The sequence below is a fragment of the Physcomitrium patens genome, chromosome 22 (genome assembly GCF_059467195.1).
Source record: "Physcomitrium patens ecotype Gransden chromosome 22, ASM5946719v1, whole genome shotgun sequence".
Taxonomy (NCBI): Eukaryota; Viridiplantae; Streptophyta; class Bryopsida; order Funariales; family Funariaceae; genus Physcomitrium; species Physcomitrium patens.
Genome location: NC_143431.1, coordinates 1,374,084 through 1,387,028, shown reverse-complemented (window position 1 = coordinate 1,387,028; position 12,945 = coordinate 1,374,084). Strand labels below are relative to the sequence as shown.

The 12,945-nt window shown below is 33.9% G+C and overlaps 2 protein-coding genes across 2 annotated transcripts; one reads left to right on the top strand and one right to left on the bottom strand.

The window, feature by feature from the left end:
- Window positions 1–3,122: 3,122 nt before the first annotated feature.
- On the top strand, window positions 3,123–6,450 carry LOC112274717 (uncharacterized). Its single transcript, XM_024504420.3, has 8 exons — window positions 3,123–3,616; window positions 3,966–4,039; window positions 4,311–4,391; window positions 4,539–4,623; window positions 4,811–4,908; window positions 5,069–5,156; window positions 5,371–5,725; window positions 5,828–6,450. The coding sequence occupies exons 1-8, from the start codon at window positions 3,323–3,325 to the stop codon at window positions 6,070–6,072; spliced, it is 1,320 nt and encodes a 439-aa protein (XP_024360188.1). The 5' UTR covers window positions 3,123–3,322; the 3' UTR covers window positions 6,073–6,450.
- A 626-nt stretch (window positions 6,451–7,076) lies between these two features.
- Window positions 7,077–10,813, bottom strand: LOC112274718 (vacuolar protein sorting-associated protein 26A). The gene is made up of 10 exons (XM_024504421.3): window positions 10,652–10,813; window positions 10,137–10,286; window positions 9,879–9,951; window positions 9,597–9,641; window positions 9,395–9,506; window positions 9,112–9,178; window positions 8,749–8,793; window positions 8,239–8,294; window positions 7,843–8,018; window positions 7,077–7,732 (listed from the first exon to the last, which is right to left on the bottom strand). Exons 1-10 carry the CDS (start codon window positions 10,811–10,813, stop codon window positions 7,563–7,565), a joined length of 1,056 nt encoding a protein of 351 aa, XP_024360189.2. The 3' UTR covers window positions 7,077–7,562.
- Between the last annotated feature and the right edge of the window lie 2,132 nt (window positions 10,814–12,945).

Below are 12,945 nucleotides of genomic sequence, written 5' to 3'. Positions count from 1 at the left end.
GATATTTCTCCCCCCTTCAACCAAAAAAAACCTTGTTTATTACTTCTGAATTGCAAGAAGAACAACTCTATATTATTTTTTTTAAAAGAAGAAAAATAAAAGAAAATCATGAAGGTTATGGATGTCGAGATGTATGTGTGTATATATATATATATATATATATATATTCAAATAATTTCATAACATAAACATTGTTACTTCATTAAAGGTTATAAAATTCATCACTTGTAACTATATTTGTAAATAGCTACAACATTTTATCATGAGATGATAAAAAAAAACTAAAAACAAGGTTTGTCGTACACAAATTTTATGTACTTATCAAAGCTGATGCAAAATATATCTTTCAAGTGGTAAATGTGAATTATTTTTAATTTTTGATTAAACCTATAATAATTTTGGAATTTTTTGTTACTTCTGAGATTACAAAAAATAAACCTAGAATCAAATTTTTTTTTGTCACTTGTTGCAATCACATCTTTTTTTTAATTTCCAATGCAGAAAAAAATCAGAATAACCCTTTTACACAATGCGTGAGTTAAATCAAATCCATTAGAATAGATATCTAAATAAATAACTTATTTTTATTAAAAATAGACATTACTTGAGAAAAGGATTTTTTATTTTATTTTATTAAAGTATAATACTTCTCACGAACAACTTCCAATCCTAGTAACCATGACTAGGAACTAATTGTTCTTATATTGTGGATCTTTTGAGTAAATATCATATTAAAATTATTTTCAAACCTTGATCTCCAAACTCAGTTTTTAATTCCTCTAAATTTTTTGAGATTATAAAATACTATTTCTTTTTCCTTCAAAAACAAATGATAGCACAATTATATTATACTTAATTACCTTGGACATTGTTCACATTTTTGGAAATAAAGTCCTTTGGTGTGCTTATGATTACTTATTTTTCAGTCTCTTTTAGAATAACATTTTGAAGTAGAAATTACTTCTAATTGACATTCTATATTATAGTTAAAATTTGTCAGACTTTCAAATTTTACCAAGGACTGTTAGTACTTTTAAGATCCTGCTGAGATTTAATCAAGTTCAATTGCAAGGTTTAAAAAACTATGCCACACCATTTGTCACAAATATGATTTGATCCAAAAATATTTTCTTTGTGTAAATTTTCTCTATTTTTCACTAGCTCAGATGAGAAGTTACATGAAACTTATCTAATAACAATAATAATAAATATTTTTTAAATGTATACTTAGGAATCTGTTTTGATTTATTCATTCTACAGAATTTTGCGTTTTTTTTTTTCATCTTATGCATTCTTGGAATAAGTGGAACTATAATATTATTTATTATGAATATATATATATATACATTGCAATTATAAAGAATTGAGGCCAATGCAAGTACCTCCAAACTAAGCTAAAAAATATTTTTCTTGGAACACAAGACTATTAAAAAGTGTGATAAATTATTTATAAATTATTTTATTTGATTAATGTGAATACTTCACATTTTTATGAATACAAAAATTATCCGTATATTGGAATTGCCAATGAAAATAACTAAAAATTACAAACACAGTATTGTTTGTCTTATTTAAAAAAATAGTGTTAGAGAATTGAATAATAAATAATATTATAGTTAATTTAAATGAATAAATAAACCTTAGTTAAAAAATAACCAAAAAAAAAAAATTATCGTACATCTACTTTCTCAAATAAAAACCAATTTTTCCATTCAATGTTGTGAAGTTGACTTCATCTTCAATACTTTTAGATATTTTTACTTACAATGACTATGTCATATTGTTGATTGAATTTAATTTTGTAGGACATTACATTCTTGTCTCACATATAAATCCACCTTTAGAATATTTTTATTTGAAATAGTGGCATTAATATCTTGGGTTGACTTTATTTTAAGCTTATCATATATACTTTTAAGCTTCATGACACTATAATTTGTTTTAGAAAGAAGTATATATGTTAAAATAGTAATAATAATAACAACATAACTTCAACATTTGAATTGAGTTTAGAGATAAATTATCTTGGTAAATCTTCTTTATAAATTTTAAGAGGCCTATAAGCTTAGGAAAAAAGAAAAAAAAAGAGGAAACCCTTAACTTTAAAATCCTTAGATTAGCTAAAATTGATGAGCATATAAATTATAGATAGTCAAAAGAATTATAATTTGTGGCCTTTCACTTTCTTCATTGAATATTAAAAATAAATAACAATAATAAATAAAAAAAAATCTCAAGGTGGTCTTTGTTATAATTAAATATTCTCAAATAAGAAGTTTTCAAAGATGTTGAATAATAATACTTAATACACTATGTTGCTTCTAAAACTTATTAGTAATGTGGTCTAAAATTTCTTACTTGAGAATATTTATTTCAATTAATAATGTTTTGGTACTTTATATTTCTACTATTCAAAAGATAAACTAAAAAAAAAATTATTGAATTATATATATATATATATATATATATATATATAATTCAATAATTTATTGGTCGTTGTTTCATTGCTTAAAATTATTATAATGTTTTGTGTAAAACTCATATTTAAGTTTATTTTACATAGTCTACTGACATCCTCAATGTGTTGATAAAGTATTTTTTTAGAAATGATTGTATTGCAATAACTTCCTATGTATTTCTACATTAGTTATTATTTTATAATCTTTAAGATCAAAACTAGATCTAATTTTGGATTGATGTATTGCAAAAGTGTCTTAATACTACCAAATACCATAGTGTATTATGCTATCTTAATAAGTTTAATCGTAGATTAAAAATTGAGTTTGAATTATTTAAAACATGAATATGAACATCTGAAAGAATATATAACAAATTGTGATATTGATATTGGAATATTTATTGGTTTCATCGTACATATAATTATTATTTTTAAATGATACAATAATTTCATGAGATGAATTTAATCTTCAAAAATATGAAGTATTTTAAAGTAATGAATGAAATGAAATAAAACATAATTCGATGTGCTCCTTTGGAGTCATTAGTTGCATATTCGATCACTGTGGTCATTCACATATTATTATTATTATTATTATTATTATATATTTTTTCATAAAATTATAAATAAGAATAACGATACAACCTTCTCCTCCTCGCCCGATCGAATTTTCCATTGCCACAGTCGAGAAATCGAAGGATCGGCGATATGGGTTTTGCTTCTATCGAGCTCTGGGTAGTGACCCAACTTCGAAAGATCGTTCCGTGTTGCTCAAACCTGGAGAACAGAGTGTGTTAATCGGAAAGTAGGCAGTGAAGCTAAGAGGGAGAGTGTGATTGTAGCGCCGTCGGAGGAGTAGACGAGATGGAGAATTCGAGGCGGAGGAAACGCAGCGATGGCGCCGTGAGAGGCATTGCAGTGAATCCCAGATCGATGGGCAGGAAGCGCAAGTCCAAGGTTGAGGGATGGAAGACGCTCCTTCTGGTGTCGGTATTGCTGGTTCTGGTGGGAGCTCTGTGTTGGGTGTTTCTCGTCCAGAAGCCATTTTCTGCCTCTTCATCGGACGAAGCTGCCCAGGATTATTGGGGATTGGCAGAGTTATCGGTGCATGAGCGGGGGCTTGTCGTGCGAAACGTGGATTGGGACTCAATTGTCAATGTATGAATCTGCTCTGGGTTTGTGTTTTCTGCTTCTTCTTCTTCTTAGTCTTATTCTTTTTGCTGAAACATCTGAGTTGCAAGCACACTTTTATCTCACAATTTGTTGGATTAATTGTGATTTCGGAACACGTCCAGTTTTTTTCATCCTATGAAGGGATCGCAACTCTTGGTTCCGCATGTTCTGATGATTCCATGTAGTTTCCATGGTCGCATCAAATTATGCTTTACACTTTGTTGAATTGGACAGAAATCAAGGAACAGATAGGTTTTATGGTCATTAATCTTAATGCTTAATACAATGTTGAACTTGTGCCATCTCTTAAAGTTTGTTGGCAAGTTGTCTGCAGGAGCATGGACGGCCGTGGAAGGACTCTGGACATCGACATTTTTTGAACTCAGTCCTGGTCTATGTTACACCGTGGTAAATTCTTGGCCTCCGCATCTACTGCGTATAATTAATGTGATTGAATGCTGAGATTTTCTCTTTTCTTTTTCTTTTTTTTTGGCATTCTTAATTTCATATAAGTAGGCAGTTTTCTTAGTCAGCGAGAAAAAAAATCTTTTTCTGTAGAATCTCTTCGCATATCCTCTAGGATTCAATCGATCATTGATGATTACAGTGCTAGCTTTTGTTCTGTCCTCTTGATGTTTAATCTTTGAGTTGCCCTAGTCATGCTGTTGTGAACGAGCAGGAATTCTCTAGGCTATGACATGGCCAAGAAATTTCGAGCTAAATTTACACATGTTTCTCCTGTTTGGTATCAGCTGCAAAGGTTCGCTCCCCTGTTCCAATCTTTGATATAAAGGTCTCAATAAACATCCGCTGCTTTTGACGAAAACTGTTTGAAGTTTGTCAAGTTGTGCTGACAACCAAATTGAGACAATGACTTAACGAGATGGTTGTGAATACTGCAATGTAGAGGTAAAGATAGACTGGAGCTACTCGGTAGGCACGACGTGGACAAGCAATGGATCGATGCTGTTCGTCAAGATGGAAGCCCCATGGTAAAGTCCACAGTCGATCATGATCATTCCATATTTTAGAACGAGACTGTTGTTATGCTAATTGAATGCTGTCATTGAATCTAGTCAATAATACTCGTTCCGATTTATTAATGGTGTGAAGTGTCGTTTTATTACATTCCACTGGATTTACGATAAAAGGTCGCTTTCAGTGCCCATTTGTGAGCAGATTGTTCCTCGCGTGGTGCTGGAAGGCTCACCTCTACATATGTTGGTAGACCCAGCAGAGAGAAAGCAGGCTATCGATCTCATCGTAAATGAGTGCAAGTAAGTTACAATTCTGTTTGCAGTATTCCCATTCCGAAATGTGGATCGTCCAATTTCGGGCATCAGCCATGGGCAGTCAAAATTGAATCAATGATATGTTCGTTGTTTACATCATTTCGTATTGAAAACAACCCTTATACTAGAAGTGAATTGTTTGCAGATACATGGAGTACGATGGAGTTGTTCTGGAAGCTTGGACGGCATGGGCAGTTTATAACATCCTTGAAAATCCAAATTTGCGTCATAAGGTTGATATTCAAAAAAAAAAAAAAAAAAAAAAAAAAAACATCTTGTGCATGACAGCGCTCATACTCTTCAACGTTTTAGAATGCCATATTCAGAGGGCTCCCTGTCCTATCTCCAGCGTACTGTCGTTATGAAAAGTAACAAAACTGCAAAGCTATTGCAATTGCACCAAATTGGAGCAAAACTTTCTGATTTTTGACGTGCTTATGTTTGCAGGCTTTGGAATTTGTTCTTGCCCTTGGTGAAACATTACATTCTATGAAGGCGTCAAAGTCGGGCAGCGAGAAACGAAATATGCAGCTGCACTTCGTCATACCACCACCATCTGATTATAAGAAGGATCCTCGAGTTTTTACCCGTGCAGACATGACCATGTTGGGGAACTCTATCGATGGTCTCTCAGTCATGACGTACGACTTCTCAGGACCTAACCATCCTGGCCCCAATGCTCCGGCTCCCTGGATTGATAGTACCTTGGCAAGTCTTCGTAGAATGTCCGAGGACAGTGACGCTGCTCCTGAGGTTCTATTAGGGCTGAATTTTTATGGCAACGATTACACCCTTCCACAAGGTATGTATCGACTCAATCAAAAGTTTATCAAATTGCTTCTGGCACCTTCTGCAACTTCCTCATATTTAATCGCAACATGTGGATATGCTCGTATGTGAACAGGTGGGGGTGCCATTGTCGGCCATCAGTGTGTTGCATTGCTTGAGAAATACAAGCCCAGTATCACCTGGGATAAAAAATCCGAAGAGCACTATTTCATGTATGATGGTGAGGATGCAAAGCATGTGGTGTTTTATCCCACGCTGGCTTCTGTATCGGCAAGGCTCAATACAGCCAACAAAGTGGGGTCAGGAATTTCGATTTGGGAAATAGGTCAGGGTTTGGAGTACTTTTTTGACCTTCTATAATGTCCAGGAGAGATTGTCTCTGAGCTCTAGAAGTCCTGAGATGGCGCAGCTTGCAGCTGGGTTTGCCGCTCTCATTGGCATCATCTTAACTTGTGAACACGAAGTGGGTTGGTATATATATTTAGGTCTCAATGTTTTGGTCTTCAGCTGAAACACACTTCAGACAATACATGAATCTCATTCATGCGGTGAAGGCAGCTGGCTGGAAACGTATGTCATGGTAGTTGTAGGTTTCAATATTTAGCAACTTCATTTCACAACTCAAAACGGCAAAGCATTTTACCTTCCCTCTTGCGCAGCATTATTTAACTGTTGCAAACGAGTGAAGGGTGTGGCTAGATTGTTGCAGGTCTCAGGAATAATCCACCTAATTCGAAATGGATGCTGTTAAATGGAGAAATAACCAAGTCTGCTGTCTGTCATCAGAAAAGCGGCAATGTACTAGGCGAGATTCGACACAATCGTTGTGTGGTCCGTTGTGCATACTCCATTCCGTGAAAGGTTTCCTTCATAAAATGCCACTATACTGTACTGGATTTTTTTGCAAACTATCACATCTCTATAACATTTACCCCGAACCATCATTGTGTGCTGCACTGCACTTGCCCAACTTCACATGATTGAGCTTACTTTTTATCATGTCTGTGAGATGCATTCCCCTCTAAAGTTAAGTAGAATCAGCAATCAAAAGGAGACGGTGGTTTGCAATAAGAAATAAAATTTCAAAATTGTAAACAACTCAAAAAGTACATGGTATGATTGACATCACAGAACAAGTTGGAGGCATTCAACATACAGCACAAAAAATGAAAAATAATCATGCTAGCTAGTTACGAATATGTTATGAGGTAAACGGACGTTAGCTTGAAACTACAAACATAACTAAAAGACTTCCTATTCTCACAACTAACCCAATGACTGAACAAGGACACTCTAAACCAAAATGGCAATTCAAGTTATCATAACAACTTATACACTCATCTAGCAACTAAAACAAAATCAAGTTCCCAAAATTATGACTTCCTGCATGCCCTGATTATCTGTACCAATTGAAAACTGAACCAGTGGCAAAATTGGTGCCAGTAGTTAATGTTACATGCTCCTGTTAACCAACATCGAATGAAAACCACTAATATTAACTCCATATTTAAATGCTAAACGCGTACTTACAATGTGAAACTTGGTGCATGAGGGCATACACAGTACATCTAATGACCTACCACAAATTGATATTGTTAGATTTTTCCAACAGCACAGATCTCTTCTCAACCTTGAGAATTGAACAATGCTAGAGAATTGTACAAAACCGACAGATCTCTCAAAAGCAGCAAAGCATCTGCAAGAGGCCCGGAGATGTGTAAATCCAGATGTCCCTCCTTCGCAATAATAAAGAATCACTACTTGCGCCAATGAGAAGCATGTGGAGAGACTCGGGCCCGAATCATGGAAGCGTCAGAATATTTCAAACGTAGAATTGTTCAGGTTACTCTCTATTCTGCTCGATACATGGTAATCTCTTGCTGTTTGAAGTATCGCCGGTCTTCTTCATCAACCAAGACCAGATTGAGGTAATACTTAACACTGAACTTATTGTTGATATTCCGATAGGTTGGAGTTAAATCATAAGGACTCAAAAACAACCTGATTGGTATGGACTCCCCTGCACAACAATAGGAGAAGTTAGCTACAGTTGAAGTTTCTCCTTCTGAACACCATGGGCACAAGCATAATCATCACGGTTTTGCTATACAGACAATGGATGAAACTCACCTCGGACAGGAGCACCGTCCATGATTTCATACTTGGCTAGGGTCTCGCTCTCATTGTAAGTATTAGGACCTGATCCAGTAGACTCTCGCCTTCTTATTTCAAGCTCCATGTGCTTGATCTTGATTCGGACAAGTAGAAAATAGATTTTGCCCACAATCACATCCTTCAGGTGGTATCTGATCGAACAATTTAAGAGCGTCAAACCAATGACCCGAGAAGAATACAAGCACTATCTCAACACTTTCTCCAACACTTTAACTTGCTGCAGCAATTGTCATATTTGAGAGAACTCAAAACCTTCTCAAGATGTTCGAAGCTGACCAAGACATATTAGTACACAATACACTTCCACGACACATATTGTAGAGCATAAAGGTTTAAAAGAATTAAACTTACTTGCTCTTACTGTATTCAAACTCAATATGCAAGCAATCCTCGATTCCCACCTCCATCTGTCATCCACATGTTAAGGCACGTTAAGCCTACACACTGACACAATGTCACTCGAGCTACAAATATAGAACTGAGAAATATCGGCATAATTTCTGAGTCCTATCAATCGAAACTAGAATTAAGAGATAAGCAATTCTGGAGAATATGTAGATTACTCTAAGGAGCCGACCTAAGGTTACAATTCTGCAGCACGTTCATGTTAAAAGCGGTGGATTGAAATTACACTACATTTCCAAGAAACATTGGAAAAATTTCGAGGGTATTCTCTTCCCTGGCATCCTTTTGAAACACGACTTCCAAGCATCTGAAAAACATTTCCGAGCTTGGCGATCTACACGGACATTGCTCTGGCTGTCTGTGCAGGTGTCTTCGGCTTAAATTATGCTTGAAACGTGTGAAAATAGACTACAAATGTTGAATAAACGATATACTGCATGGTTCACGCATACTTACCTTGATGCTATTGTTGATCTCGGGCTGAGGTGAGTAGTTCCGCACCTTTCCAAACAAAACATGAAAGTTTAATAATAGCATTATTATCATTAATAGCAAGTTTAATATGCAAAGCCATACAAATCAGCCTCTCACGAAACTCCAACTTCAGCTTCCAAATCCCTCAAGTTAAAGTGATCAGAATATGCCAAGAATATGTAACAAGCAGCAAACGTTAAATTATGTTTGACGGTAATGACGCGACTTCAACAAAATCATACTACAAGGCGCAAAACCAGGTTTTCAATTCATGACACTGCCAATCAAAAGGGATTAAGAGGATTTAGGTAACAGAAGAAATTTAAGCGCGTACGAATGTAATACCCAGAAATCCTTATATTCTACAATGTTGGTGGCATAACTCCTGCTGATCGTAACCTTCAGTATGTACCTATCAGAATGTTGAGAGAAATATCAATGCCAGCACATGCCATATTCAACGCGGCATGCATCATGGTCCTAGATCGGTCAAACCAACGCAGATACACTCTACTCGGAACTCCCAAAATCAATGCCAAGTTGATACCACAATGTCAGCAAAAATAGCTGCTCAGATTCGACGTACAACCATCAAACAAGCATATTTATCGAAGTATATGAACCGTACCTCAATCTCACATTGACACCATTGTAAGACTCATACTGCATTTCAACGGTAGAAAATTCAAAGGGATACGTCTTGCGCTCCAGGATTTCACCAGGAACATCGAGCTCTCTCACTGCATTTAAAGCCAATTGTCTGTCAAAGTAGGTATACCAATCCAAGCGTAAAGTCCGACGAACCCAACAAGTAGCACATATCCACTCACCGAGGGAAGTGAAGTCGTAGAAACTGCCCCGATCGAAATATAGCTCTGCACGAGGATCAAAGGACAAAGTTTGAAGATTCTAAACCCACCGAAAATTCAGCGCCAGATATTTCTAGAGTAACCGTATTATAATTTAGCATGTGACATAATATTTTCTTTCATTGTTATCCTCAACATCCATGAAGCATTCATCTGTAATATTAGTGCAACTAAATTCCTGAACCATACGTAAGAAAAATATGTAAAATGTAAGGCCAAAAGACAAAGTGATGACAAAAATACCAATTTGCCCTAGGAGCTCGATCTTCACTCCTGTATGCTCAACTTTTTTGCCAGGCAAGGGATCGATTCGCACCTGCAAACGAACACAGTACTCACTAAAGCTATGAAAATCTTAATAAATTGATTGACATCCTGAACAACTGTCAAACCAAAAACAAACAAAAAACTAGTTGCAACGAGGCAGAAACCAGATTCAGCAGTACATGACACTTCATCGTCTGCTAGAGGCTAACAAAAATTGCAAGTAAAACCACTGACCTCGCCAAAAACGCTCTCTTGCCCCAGAAAAAGAGGAACCATGATTGTTTGCCCATTCTCTTTCTTTACACTCGCCTGCTTGCGCGTCTCGGCGTCAGCGAAATCAATAGATATACTGCAGGGGGGGCCAAATGCCCCATACAAATAATTCTGAGCACATACACGCACAACAGGGTATGATCTTCAGCAACGTCCCCATGATCTACGTGTACCCAATTTTAATTAAATTCTCTGTGTTAGAGATGCGAACCGAAAAAGAAAAAGAAAAACCTAAAAATCATGCACACGATTATGTGCATCCTGCAGGGTCATCCTATACACCAGATTGACGTAGCAATCTGCTAGTGGGCTCCCAAATCTCTCTACAGGCACCGGCGAAAACCCTCCTCCATGCACTAAACTAAGGATTCTTAAATTCTTCAGATTCCAACCAAGCTCTACTGACTCCGTCCTCGAAACCCAACAGTAACAGCTTGAGGATTTGGCATTTTCCCAGCAACCCAACACAAGCTCACCATTGCGATCTCACGCGAACCGGAAATGCAACGACCATAGCATGCCACCGATCGAGCTCGAGACGGAATCCGCCTCTGTTCGGGGCCTGCGAAGGAGAGAGTGGGTGTCTTCGAGCTGAGGGGAGGAGAAAGTCTTGGGGAGGGGAAGCATCCAGCGATCATTCATCCTTTCGTGAATGATATTCGTCACCCACTATTCATCTAGAGTATGAATGATAAATCGTCTCTCGCATATCATCCTTCTTCTGAACACTTTGCAATACTTCGATCCCATGTAGCTGGCAAAACCCTCATTCAATCAGGTTCTCATTAAACTTACTAAAACAATGTCTTCGATGCTTTAGTTTCAAACAAAAGGTTAATTTTATACCATTTTTTATACTAATAGTATTTTCAAATATTTCATACTTTTAATGTATTTAATGAATAAAAATTACTACAAAGTTTATAATTGTAACTATTCAAAATAAATAGTTGCAACATATAATCTAGTCTTTTATTTCACTTGTTTCAAAATTTGACAATAATATAAAAATTTATACTATTTATGATATTTTAAAAAATACAACAATAGTTTTACCATGTGAATCATGTGTATTAATGTAAAAAAATGAATGGGAAAGTATTGTAAATAAGGATTCATCATTGTGAAATGCAACATGCAATGGAGAGCATTGGTGTTTATTGCAATTGAATTATGTTTTTTGAGCATTGTTTAGTATTAGTAAGAATAAATTATTTTAAAAGATAATTTAGAATATCTCCACACTTGTTACAAAAATGTTGAATAGCTTACAACATGATTTGCATATAAAAAAAAAAGTGACTGTAGAAATAATAGAGTTGTATTATAAACAAATATTTGGCTGTAATGTTTAAGAAATAAAGATATAGTCGAGAAGTAGAATGAAAACAAATGATATGGTAATAATAACAAACTTGTATTATTGTATTCATTGTTTGTAATTATTAGCACTGTAATTAAAATCCTATTATTTCTATGTTTCATTTTTGTGGGTTATTCTCTCTCTATATATAGACAATTGCTTTTAGAACTTAAAATTAGGCTACAATAACAAAATATTCCAGCATTCACATATTCAATTACTACACACTATATTTTATATTTTTTAAAATAGCATCACTAGAATTAAATCATCATTCAAACAAATTACACATATACTTTTGATAAAGATACATTATATTAGAGTTTATTTTAAAATAAAATTACAATTTATTGAGAAAAACAAACAAAAAAACAAATAAATAAATGAACAAGAACACATAACTAAAGTTTATAAAACAGGGGGAAACATATATATATATATATATATATATATACCCCAATTTCTGCTATTGCCACCACAACCTTCCATCTACCACATGTCACATTTGTTTAATACCTTTCAAATTAGACATAATTTTTTTGTTTGATATCTTTTATACAATTGAGTTAAAATATAAATAAATAAATAAATATAATAATAAAATTGATTGGGACACAAGATTAATGATATATATCAAGTGGGTGGCATTATCAACATCCTACATATGCTTAAAATAGTTTTAATTAACTTAAAGGAATTGTAAATTGATGTAAATAATAATGGAATCTCATGAATAATAGTAATTACATTCTAAGAAGCTACCAAGATTGCCACACTTACTTGAAAAACATGTTTAGGCATAATCAAGAATATTTGATGTTTTCAACACCAATACTATTATATCAAGACAACTAAAAATCATCAAATGAAGCCATTGACTAGTTAAGATTAAGAAAATAGTGAAATAACAATGCTACCAAACATAAATAGAACAAAAAATTAAACAATATCACCATGTAGCTTTTAAAGTAAGTAACATTATAAACATAACTCCATATATATATATATATATATATATATATATGTTTCAAAGTATATAATAATGTAGTTGTATTTATAAAATTATTACAATATCTTTCAAAATATATATATCAAAATTAAAAAAGATTAGCTAAAATTATATAAATATAATTTTTAATTGAAAAAAATTTTTCTAAATAAATATATAATATTAATTTAAAAAGTCATTTATTAGTACTAATGGCATGGTTGTAAATATAGAATATACTAATAAATAAAAAAATATATTTAAAACACAAAATAATATTTACCATGCTCAAAATAGAAATTTAATAAGTGTAAAACCAAAAAATTTATTAATATTTTATTCTTAAAATTCATCATAATGAGATATGCTAATTACAAAATTAATTACAAAATAGATAAATGGAATTTTACTCATTTCTC

Bases quoted from the DNA above. Each gene is read 5' to 3' on its own strand.
- LOC112274718 (XM_024504421.3), bottom strand. From the start codon at position 10,813: ATGATCGCTGGATGCTTCCCCTCCCCAAGACTTTCTCCTCCCCTCAGC. The intron at 9,642-9,878 runs GTATTTTTGTCA...ATCCTCGTGCAG, and splicing joins CGAGCTCCTAGGGCAAATTG to AGCTATATTTCGATCGGGGC. The intron at 7,733-7,842 runs GTGAGTTTCATC...ATTGTTGTGCAG, and splicing joins GGACGGTGCTCCTGTCCGAG to GGGAGTCCATACCAATCAGG.
- LOC112274717 (XM_024504420.3), top strand. From the start codon at position 3,323: ATGGAGAATTCGAGGCGGAGGAAACGCAGCGATGGCGCCGTGAGAGGC. The intron at 4,392-4,538 runs GTTCGCTCCCCT...ACTGCAATGTAG, and splicing joins GTTTGGTATCAGCTGCAAAG to AGGTAAAGATAGACTGGAGC. The intron at 4,624-4,810 runs GTAAAGTCCACA...ATTTGTGAGCAG, and splicing joins GTCAAGATGGAAGCCCCATG to ATTGTTCCTCGCGTGGTGCT.